The sequence below is a fragment of the Cimex lectularius genome, unplaced genomic scaffold (genome assembly GCF_000648675.2).
Source record: "Cimex lectularius strain Harlan isolate CLEC.00 unplaced genomic scaffold, Clec_2.1 scaffold264, whole genome shotgun sequence".
NCBI lineage: Eukaryota > Metazoa > Arthropoda > Insecta > Hemiptera > Cimicidae > Cimex > Cimex lectularius.
Genome location: NW_019394222.1, coordinates 339869 through 351071, shown reverse-complemented (window position 1 = coordinate 351071; position 11203 = coordinate 339869). Strand labels below are relative to the sequence as shown.

At 33.0% G+C, this 11203-nt stretch overlaps 2 protein-coding genes across 2 annotated transcripts; one reads left to right on the top strand and one right to left on the bottom strand.

Moving 5' to 3' along the window:
• The first annotated feature begins 234 nt into the window (after positions 1-234).
• On the top strand, positions 235-7032 carry LOC106674120 (actin-related protein 5). Its single transcript, XM_014406636.2, has 11 exons — positions 235-549; positions 611-717; positions 3799-4015; positions 4075-4358; positions 4432-4644; positions 4711-4791; positions 5343-5480; positions 5540-5628; positions 5683-5866; positions 5931-6287; positions 6350-7032. Exons 1-11 carry the CDS (start codon positions 447-449, stop codon positions 6605-6607), a joined length of 2031 nt encoding a protein of 676 aa, XP_014262122.1. The 5' UTR covers positions 235-446; the 3' UTR covers positions 6608-7032.
• Positions 7033-10162: 3130 nt separating this feature from the next.
• On the bottom strand, positions 10163-11199 carry LOC106674123 (nucleoside diphosphate-linked moiety X motif 8). Its single transcript, XM_014406642.1, has one exon. It carries the CDS (start codon positions 10926-10928, stop codon positions 10188-10190), a length of 741 nt encoding a protein of 246 aa, XP_014262128.1. The 5' UTR covers positions 10929-11199; the 3' UTR covers positions 10163-10187.
• Positions 11200-11203: the final 4 nt, after the last annotated feature.

Sequence of the window (11203 nt, the reverse complement as noted above, 5' to 3'; positions counted from 1 at the left end):
TACAAAATTAAATTACAAAGAAATATTGAAAACGAAAATATTTAAAATTGATATATTTTAAAGAACAAACACGACTAATGTGATATTTTCAAAACCAAACAATTAAGAAAATTTTCATCTTTGGCAATTTTTTTCATTTTACATACATTTAAACTTATGCAAAATATTTCTTAAATTGAGATTTTTTTTTATGCAGGAAAGAATTGGACATTGAAAAACCTGCAAAGTATTACCTTCCATGCTTGGAGGGCAATGAATTGATATGTAAAAGTTGAACTGATCAATTTGTGAACATGTAGGAAAGTTTTACTTAAAAAACAGAATATTATTGGAAAATTCAATTGTTCTGTGCATTCTAATTTATTTGTTTAAATAATTATCGAATTCCAAAATTATATTGATTATTCCTTGAATTCTATCCATTTGCAACTTTTGTCAAATCCCAAATGGATATTTTAGAGTTCAAGGATGTAAAACCCGTGCCAGATCAGTTCCATCCGTACACTGAAAGTTTGAAAAACGACAAAGTCCCTATTATTATAGACAATGGTTATTAAATGAAAAATCGTTTTTGTATGTACACATTTCTTATTGATTTTTTCTCCCTTAGGTTCGTATAATTGTAGAGTTGGATGGGCTACTATGGAGAAGCCTTTATTGGTTTTCAAGAACGTTCTAGCAAAATCGAGTAAATCCAGACGTGAAAAATCGAAAAAGGTATTTTGTATTTTCACCCATATTACATACATTCATGGTTTTTAATACAAAGCAACTTACAAATTCCCTATTTACTTGTACGCATAGTCGCGTCCTGAGAAAACTTTTGAACAACGCTTATTACAATTGTCAGTTGTTGATTGAGATGGTTTAAATTTCATCTGATTCTATGTATATGATGATTGTTAACTCCAGACCACTGCATTTTTGCCCCTTGATGCTTAAAATGCAATAAAAAACGTGATTAGATGAAACAGGCAGCATCTGTGGGCTGTATCGTTGTTGAAGGTTTTGCATACCAAGAGCAATGTCAATAAGTGGCCCTCATTTGACTTGTCGAAGGATCAAGTTCATACGATTAAGTTCATACCATGCTAGATTGACAATCAGACATTTTTGGGCCAAAGCCCACGTATGCGTTCAGCGAGTAGAGAAAATTTACTCAATGTGTCCCACCTAATTGAAGAATAAATTCCTTGACTCCATAGGAGCATGTGGGAATGCCATCCAATATGAGAGGAGTTCTAGACCAAGGCAGCAAGAATTTGGTTTTTTTAGATTTAACAGTTTTACTGTACATAATACTTTATAGATATCTGATCTTGTCCTTAAGTATGTTGAGACTGAATGTATTTATTGGCGTGTAGCATGAGGTCCAATGGTGAAATTTTGAGCACCCCATAGACCCTCAATTAAGTTATATAATGGGTAAAGGATGAGAGAGGAATACAAAGTACTCCACCATCCTACATGAATTGAAGTTTGCCAGAGTATTCAATTGTGATGAAACCATTTGGTCTAGCTTACATTGATTTAGGAAAACGTGGAAGCCAAAAAATTGAGTATCTTAATAAATTGAATGTCAGCAACAAGCTTCAGCATCTAAATTTTTGCCTTTCATTGTAACAACCATCCCAAACGAGTGTAAATTTTACGAGCTTCCTCAGCTGCCCTAGTACCAAGATTAAAGTCATACATTAAGCACACATGAATGATTTTGAAGCCCTGAGAAAGAAAATAATTTATAATTTACAATGACTGTTCAAATCTCTTTTTCTTTATAAACTGGAAATCTGATATTCCATGTTGTAAGTAGTTAATCCTATGAAAATAGAACATTAATTATCGGGATGAAAAACCACACAAACTTTTTTTTATTACCTGGTATAAAACAATATTTTAAAGAAAAAAGTAATTAAACAATCACCCAAAAAAATGAACATTACTTTAAATTTATTTAATGTTTGATAACATTTGTACATATTAAAATTGAGTAACAATTGAATAGAAGTATGGTATGCATTGTTTTTATAAGGGAAAGTAGAATAATTTTCTTAATATTTGTTATAAACCTTTTAATTAGTTTTATCAGCTTATTCTTAATTATATAATTACTCATTTAATTATACACAATTTTTTTTTTTCAAAATGAAAAATTCGTGTCATAGGCGGGATTCAAACCCACAGCTCCTCGGCCCAATACACTGCTGCTCTACCACTTGAGCTACTGTGACTTCGATCGCAATTACAGTTATAACAAAATGGGGATCGAAATGGGAAGTTTGTGGCATGGGCGATCGAAGTCACAATAGCTCAAGTGGTAGAGCAGCGGTGTATTTAACCAAAAGTTGTGGAATCCATCCCGCCTGTGACACGAATTTTTCATTTTGAAAAAATTGTGTTTGATTAATTGAGTTATTAGGTGCTATGATAGGCCAAATAGTTAGGGAGTGTTTAACTTTATAGAGCAGACCTGTAACACATTGTTGAATTAAAATGCCTATATAAACCTTTGAGCTTAACAAGTTCGCTGCATTGACTTAAGTCATTTGCCTTTTTCTATGCTGATAATTTTTTTTATTATTTTTTTTTATTATATTTCTTTTTAACTTCTTTATACATATTGTGACTATGACCTCTGGTCTTTTATCAATTTATATCAAAACAGTAACGTGCAACACGTTATCGACTGCCGCCTGACCAAAGACATTCTTTATGCGATGCTTATGTCAACACATAGTCGACAATAACTTTTTTAATCATCAGACACGATTACATTGCTAAAATACATTTTATAATTTGTTACTTTATTTATGTTTTATTTTATTTTTACCGGGACAAAAATGTGCCAGAAATTTGGGTCATACACTTCTATTTGGAAAAAAATTATTTTAATTAAATTTTTTTCCTTTTTAAAATAATTATTGTGAATATTTATATGCTTATGATTAGTAATGAAATCTACATTAAACAAAGAAAAGTGATTTATTGATTAATTGGAACGAATTTTGGCCAAAAAAATTAATTAAAAATTGTCAAAAACGACAGCGGAAAAACACAACTTGAACGTTTCCTCAAGGCTGTGGTAAATAGCTGCAGAGACTCGAGTAGGCTAGAATGGTGTGGTGCTATTTGAAATAAAAGAAACAAAGTCTACTACCTGTCAACTACTACCAGGGGGGTGCTTTTGTCGACACGTGTTCGACAGTCGCAGTGAAAGTGTTAACATGTAAAGCACAACCAATCCTGGAACAAAGCCTTAAATAAGTTAGACAATGAGATTTATTTATTTTAAAGCTAATTGAGACTAATTAGTTCATTAATTGTGTAATTCAGTGTAAAGACGATTTAATTAGTCCAGATTCATATTAGTAATTTGCATATAACCACTATTTACATTTTCTGTAAGATTTCTAGATCCTATTCTTATGTCATGTGATCACAGTCCCTACAACCGTTTTGCTGGGACCACTGAGATGGTCTGTCGACATCAGGGGAAGGATCATTTAAAAAAAACAAGCCCCTCACACCATAGCAGTCTCACCACTTACGCTTTTTGATTAATTAGTACTTTTGTAATTAATGAAACAAGAAAAGATACATGCTTTTGTTCATTTATACGCTAAAAATACTTTTAAAAAACTATTAATCTCATTTTGGCCTGAGGATGAGGTATGTAGGAGATTCCACTTTAGGTGTTCTACCCTGTGAATAACCCATTTAATTTTGAGTAAAAAATGCTTCTGATTTGGTTAAACACCTGTATCCACTTCACTGAAAAAATTTTTAAATTTATTTTAGGATAATGAAATACAAATTGGAAATGATATAAGCAATATAGAGGCCATTAGATTTCAACTTAAAACCCAATTTGACAGAAATGTTGTAACACATATGGAAGTCCAAGAGCATATTTTGAATTATGCTTTCTCCCATTTAAGCATTGATACGGACAATTGTGTGAATCATCCGATAGTTATGACTGAAGCTCTTCTCAATCCTAATTATTCTCGAATGTGTAAGAACTTTATACTTATACTTGCTTTCAAGCGATAATAATAAAAAAGTATGTTTCAGTGATGTCAGAATTGCTTTTTGAATGCTATACTGTACCAAGTGTATGTTACTGTGTAGACAGTCTTGCAAGTTATTGGAGAAAGCCTTCTGAAAATAGCACTTCACTTTTAGTTGATTTAGGTTATTCTACATGTCATGTTATTCCTATTATAAATGGAAACTTCGATGCAAATCAGTTACGAAGACTTGATCTTGGCGGTCAGCACATTACATCCTACCTACATAGGCTTCTTCAGCTTAAATATCCAGCACATTTCACTTCCATTAATCTTTCGAGGGCTGAGGTTTGTGTTATTTGTTATGTTAAAAGTAAAAATGTTTAAATTTAAATAAAACTTTCATTTATTGTAATAAAAGGAGTTGCTTCATAACCATTGTCATGTTGCTACAAATTATATGGAAGAATTGTCAAACTGGTCTGATCCTGAATATTATGATGCAAACGTTCGCTGTATACAATTACCTTTCAATTATTCCACCTCAACATTAACTCCTGAACAACAGAAAGAAAGAAGGAAAGAACTTGCCAGACGTTTGATTGAAATTAATGCCAGGAAAAGAGAAGAGAAGGTTTAGTTTCTAAATACAATATTCACGAATGAATTACATAATAAAACTTGTACGTTTTATGTTTAGCTTGCTGAAGATGAAGAACAATTAAATCAACTTTTAGCAATTCAGGATTTGAAGGATGAAGGTGAAATGGCAGAATTCCAAGTAAGTATTGATTTATATGTTCAAACAAAAACGTTAACTTTTTGTAATTTTTCTATTAGTAGAAAAACATCGTAAGTGCCTTAATATATTATGCATTATGTATTCTCGTATTGCTCATGCAAGGCCCAGGGTACACGCCCTCCATGGGATCCAGCCCGTGGCGTCGCCATCTGAGTTCGTTAATACAATCTTGTCAGCAAGGACCAGGGGTTCAAGCCATCATCCTTGCCATCTCAGCAAGAATGAGCCCATATCCTCTTAGAGGGAGATTTCCCAGGGTACAGAGGAAAGCAAGAGATTTGGGCCTCAGTATTGTTACATTAATTTATTCTTCAATGAGTATTTTCTACCTCAAAATCGTTAGTTTGGCCATTAAAGCCAGAAGAAATTGTTAAAAATTAGATAGCCATAAATGTATTAATTCCAATATATTGGTTGAAATACATTTGTTCACAAAATAATTGTTTAGATGTTTCTGAAAGTTTATTAACCAATATTTAACTGGCTTAATTTTACAATATATTAAATTAATTCAAAATATTTTTGTTTAGAACGCTATAGCTGAAATTGGTTTAAACTCAACGGATGAATTGACAAAATTAATCAATCAAGTACAATTACGTATCGAGAGGACACGGCAAAAAATAGCTAATACGATGGCAAATAATATGGAAGACCCAATTGCAGAGGTTTGCCATTTATAAAATCGCCGTCTTTCAAAATGAAAATAATTTTTAATTTTTTACAGGATACAAGGCAGAAAATTCCTAAACAGTTTCAAACACCTAAATGTGAAGAGGATTTTAAAACATGGGTTGAAAGCGTTCGTAAAAAAAGGTGACATATTTAATTTTTATTTTTGAATCCGAATTTATTGAGTTCATTATAAAGGGAAGAGTTACTTGAAAAACGAGCAGTCAGAAGGCAAAGAAGGCAAGACATGGCAAAACGGAGAACATTAGCGTCTGTCGAAAGAATGAGACTTATATCTCAGTTAGCAGCAAATAATGAAAAACGTGATGATGATTTTGGAAGTCGGGATGAAGATTGGGATGTTTATAAGGCTATCAATAAGGTCAGATGTTTTTATACGGTCAAATATTTTCTATGTTATAACTTATCTTTTATAAACTCTTCAGGAGGGAGATAGCGATAGTGAAGGTGAATCAGAAAAGCTTCTAGAACTGGAAGAAGTTCTTCGAGCTCATGACCCTACATTTTTAACCTATTGTCCTAACAATGCCACCCAAGGAGGCGAAGCTCCAGCAGAGTCTTACAGACTACATGTTGGCATTGAAACAATTAGGGCACCAGAAGCTCTATTCTCTCCCTACTTGATTGGAAGTATGCAAGCAGGCATAAGTGATGTCATAGCTTGGGTAATAAAGCAATATCCAAACGATATTGCAGAAATGTTATCTAAAGATGTTTGCCTGACAGGCGGACTTGCTAGAATCCCTGGGATAAAAGATAGAATCCTTTCGGATTTAATCGAAGTAATTGTTTATAAATGTGTTGTAATGTAAACAAAATTTCATAATTATTATTATTGTTTCAGGTTCGACCATTTAAATCTGAAATCAATGTGAGGATATTACCGACACCTTCTTTTGGAGCTTGGAAAGGTTGTAAAATGTTGGCAGGATCTGCTGATTTTACGAATAATTTTATAACTCGTGAAGAATATTATGAAAAAGGTGGAGATTATTTAAGGGAACATTGTGCTTCAAATGTTTTTACACCTTCTCCACTTTCATTGGCCCATATTGAGGCACATGCAGCAAAACCAGATTATGTTGATTTGGATCAACATTAAATCCTCGAAAACTAATTTAAGCTGCAATTATTATTTTTATTTATTATAAAAACATCATTTGTTTTCCAAATGTAATGACTAAATTGAATAATTTTAATTTATAAAAGTAATAAAATTATGTCAATTCAAGCGTTCGTAAATTTGGTGTTTTTGACTATTTTGATCTCTCAGTTGTCACTGTTATTATCCATCAGATATTTTTTCAGATTTTCCCACAGATCTCAAAAATAAATGTCACAAGTTTGTAAATTGATGTCATTAGGTCATTGTTCAAATCAAATCCTTGTAACTTAACATAACTCAATCAGAAATGTTTCTTATCCACCCAAGGTTAATGAAATTGAGAAACATTTATTATTAACAATTTAAAATATTATGACATAGATTACTGCATGGAATTATAAGACTCGGTTATAATATTTAAATTTCTTATCACTGTACTGAATTGTGTTTCTTAGTGACATGTTGTTTCATAATTTATTGAAGTTGTGAGGAGTGGTCAAGAATCTTCATGAAGAAGACCTGAATAAAGGTCGAAACTTCGACAAAAAAATGAAAAAGGTGTTTTTCCGAACTACCTCATTCTTGACCGCTCTTCAGGACTTCAATAAATTATAATTAATTGGTTCATTTTAACACTTTCATTGCTGCTGTTGAACAAGTTGACAAAAGCACCTCTTACAATCGGTGTTAGTCAACTTCATTTTATTTCTTTTCAAATGACCCCACAGCATTCTGGCCTACCCGAGTCCCTTCATTTATTTGCCCCTGTCGTGGGGAAATGTTCAAGTTAATTGTTTCTGCCTATGCCATCATTTTCAACAATTTCTACAGATTTCTCAGCCAAATTTCACTTCAACTGATCAATAAATCCTTTTTTTTAATGTAGATATAATAATCATAAGCATATAAATATTTGTAATAATTATTTTAAACAGTAGAAAAAATAAAGTTTAACTAAAGTATTTTTTTTTTCCGGATTTTGAAGATTTTTTTAAGCTTGAATTGGTTTTAAACCACCACTTATTGTTTTTTAACATATAAAATATTTTTTAAACATTAAAATAAAGCATTTATATTCTATTTTTGCTTAGTTTTACAGGATATTTTTGGGTTTAATATTCACCCAAACATAATGTACTCGCTAATGTCTTTGGCCAGGTGGATGTCGACAGTGTTGTATGCTTTTTTTTAAAATATAAATCGATAAAAGATCAGGGGGGAAGTCATGATATGTATAAAAAGTTAAAGAAATGTTAAAACAAAAAAAAAATTATCAGTACAGAAAAAGACGACAATCTACATGGTGAATGTATTAATTAAAACTTTTGCATAGTAATTATTTTTACCATCATTGTCATGTATGCAACTACAGTGCTTTCTCTGAACTTGCAGCATCTGAACTTCGGATGAAGATACCGCACTGGAAAAAAATTCAAGAAGTGAGGATTTTAAAGGAATCAAATGAAACATTATTTGGGGGGAGGAGAGATAGTGAATGAGGTCAAATGAGTGAATGGTTAGTGAGAGAAATAGAATGAATGAGTAGTTTTATTTAATTTTTTTGTAAATTTAGGTCATGAACAACCTAAGAGAATGGGAGTAAGAGTGAGGGGTCCAAAGAACAAGACTAGCTTAGACTGTACAAAATTCCAACCATTTCTTTTATTCAGTCCCTCATCTCACTTAGCAACTAAAATATTAAATGTTAAATCAGTCTACTTTTCTCGGTTATTCAACACTAGCTTCATAGTTGGTGCTACAGATTTCATCATTAAACAGCCTAAGCAGGACGATGATTCCATTCTCCAAGGAAGAATCTAGGGCTCACACAAGACCAGTGCCTCACTTGGAATCTAATTAAAACTGAAGAACCAAAATTGCCAGGGGGATGTGAGGCTCTGTCCCAAAATGACCCTATGGTTCTGTCATATGGTTGACATCCAGTGAACAATGCAAGCTAAGGCGATCGGGCTATTAAGTAGCACTCGAAGGTAAGCTTCAATAGAGCCATCCTAATCCAAGAAGCTAGTGCAGAGGCTCACAAGCTCATAAATGGATGACTATCTGCAAGGATAGGCCATGTCAACTATAATGTAAACTGAGGAAAGATAGACAGATGTCATACTAAGCATGCCAATTGATGCCACTACTCCAAATAAAACTATACCAAAAAGTACAAGGTAGTGATACAAGAACTGGAAAAATAGGTCAATTCTTATTGGTATACAGGCAGCTCAAAAACATATAAAGGCACAGGAACTGTAGTCCTCGGGATGAATCCTAAGACTGAGCTGTCTTTAAACTTAAGGTCATAGCAATGGAACACTGTGCCTTTGAAAGCAGGCTTAAAAGAGTATGAACACATTCCAGGACAATAGACATTTTCTCTGAGATGGCACATAAGGCTTAGTCTCATGCAAGGTAAAGGAAAAAAGGGTATGGAATTGTATAGAAGCCCTGGCAGAAGTCAATGACCTAACTGGTATAGGCCCCTGGGAAGAGACGATATCTCTCTTTATCCCACATTTTTTTGGTGTTGTTGAAATTTTTTTGTGCATTTGTAATATTTTTTAATATCCTATGTAATCTTATGTTTTTTCAGTATCAGAATACTCTCCTGCAGCAATTATTCTGATTATTGAGGGAACACTGTTTTGTTACAACTTAAATAAAAAATGGCACTAAATTAATGTTCAATCAGAATATTTAGTCTTATAAGAAGTCATGTTTTATTGTACTGTATACTGTCCTTTTTCTATATTTTATTTTTCTTCATTATTTCTGTATTCTCTTCTTAGGTTCATCACTAAATTTTCAAATTCAGGAGAAATTACAAATTCTAGATAGGGTTGATGATGAGTGTTAGTCTGTGTGTCAGCGAACTCATGCTTAACTGGCATAGGGTCTTATAGTCTAGGCTTCACTTATTGGGTCTGTCGAATTACTCCAACACTGAGCCTCACTGAAGATGGCGCAATGACAAAACACATTTGGATAATTCAACAAACCCAGAAGTGAAGATATCCCGGAGTATAAATTCTAGATTACACATTATTTTGTGTATGAAAACTACCATTGACTTTTATCAGGCTAAAACTATGTCAGTTTAGACTGATACCAATTTTGAACAATTTTCTGATGCCTAATTTTTAAAAAATTGTTTCCATACGGGGGAAACAATAAGAAATGTCTATTTGACAATAAATATTTTTTTTTAAAATCAGAAATATTAATAAGATGCATATTGTTTCACTTGATTAAATCACCCAATAATTTTAAAATTATATATAAATCAATATCATGTAATTTACTACTCAAGGCACTATTCATCCTTCGTAAGTCAAATAATAATATGATTATCGTTGTCATTTTATGCTTGGATGAAAAAAAAATCATGTTAATGTACGTTTGACAATGTTTAGACATCAGACATTAAAATTTTTTAAAGTGTGTATCAATCTTGAAGAGTGACAGTGGTCTTTTTTTTAACCATGTATAAGAATAATAAAACATTTATTTTTCACTAATTTGTTCTACAAATTAAAAATTATGTAAATTATGTGTATAAATATATTTTTCAGCTAGACGCTTTCATTTCACCTTTAATCGGTCTTATATAATGAATTTTGAAATTGTAATGTTTTGGGAGGAGAGCACTCAACACGATGTGGGTTATAAGAGCCGTAATCCCCCATATTCTATATTCCGTATTAACATAAGCGGGTAGAATGTAACCGCTTTTCTTGAATCGAAATTGAGTGAACTTTCTATTGTCCGGATAACAAAAATGTTTCAACGCCACTGCAAATGCCAACTCCACTTCGCCCGGATTGACCTTGAGAGCTGAAGGATGGACATCCCCCAAGAAACCGACGACGGGCAAGACAGAAAACTCTTTTCCGACGTATATGTTACCAGCGCCCCAAAGACTTATATTCTTCCTGTCGATTCCGATCTCCTCTTCCGTCTCCCTGAGGGCGGTCTCTTCGAGGCATTTGTCCTCCGAGTCCTCCATACCTCCTGGAAAGGAAACCTGGCCTCGGTGCCGTTTCAAATCAGACGTCCTGAGGGTGTACAGCAGTGACATTTCATTATCTACAAGGCAAAGGGGAATCAGCACAGCAGCTTTCTTCTTGTTATCATCCGTCAATTCTCTCTGCCTGACTTTCACCTCCTTCAAGTTCTTTATACAGTTGTGTATACTGTCAGAACTCAATAACTGTTCTGCACTAGGAAAACCGTTATACAAATGCGAACATTTCCTAACGCTGGAAAACCCCACGAGGTAAGCCCTCAACGTACTGCAAACGAAAAACATTTTTTTCTCTATGCTAAATTCCGCCCGATATTTGCATGTTTAAAATATAACAACGATTATTTAAAATAAAGATAATTTTGAATGACACCGCACATCGAAAAGAACGGTCGGCATTTTTCAGTTCTTCTGCTCGTTCAATCCAAAGTCAAATTTTAACTACTTTAATAATACATATAAAATACAATCGAATCACTTATTAATTCAAACTGCATATTGTACGACTATTAACTAAATATTTTCACATGACACTTCAGTACATGTTGCAAAAATATGCC

What these genes read in the sequence shown, in the direction of transcription:
- LOC106674120 (XM_014406636.2), top strand. Translation starts at nt 447, where the DNA reads ATGGATATTTTAGAGTTCAAGGATGTAAAACCCGTGCCAGATCAGTTC. An exon ending in TCCTAATTATTCTCGAATGT is followed by an intron (nt 4,016 to 4,074) that starts GTAAGAACTTTA and finishes AGTATGTTTCAG; the next exon opens with TGATGTCAGAATTGCTTTTT. An exon ending in GTGAAATGGCAGAATTCCAA is followed by an intron (nt 4,792 to 5,342) that starts GTAAGTATTGAT and finishes ATTTTTGTTTAG; the next exon opens with AACGCTATAGCTGAAATTGG.
- LOC106674123 (XM_014406642.1), bottom strand. Translation starts at nt 10,928, where the DNA reads ATGTTTTTCGTTTGCAGTACGTTGAGGGCTTACCTCGTGGGGTTTTCC.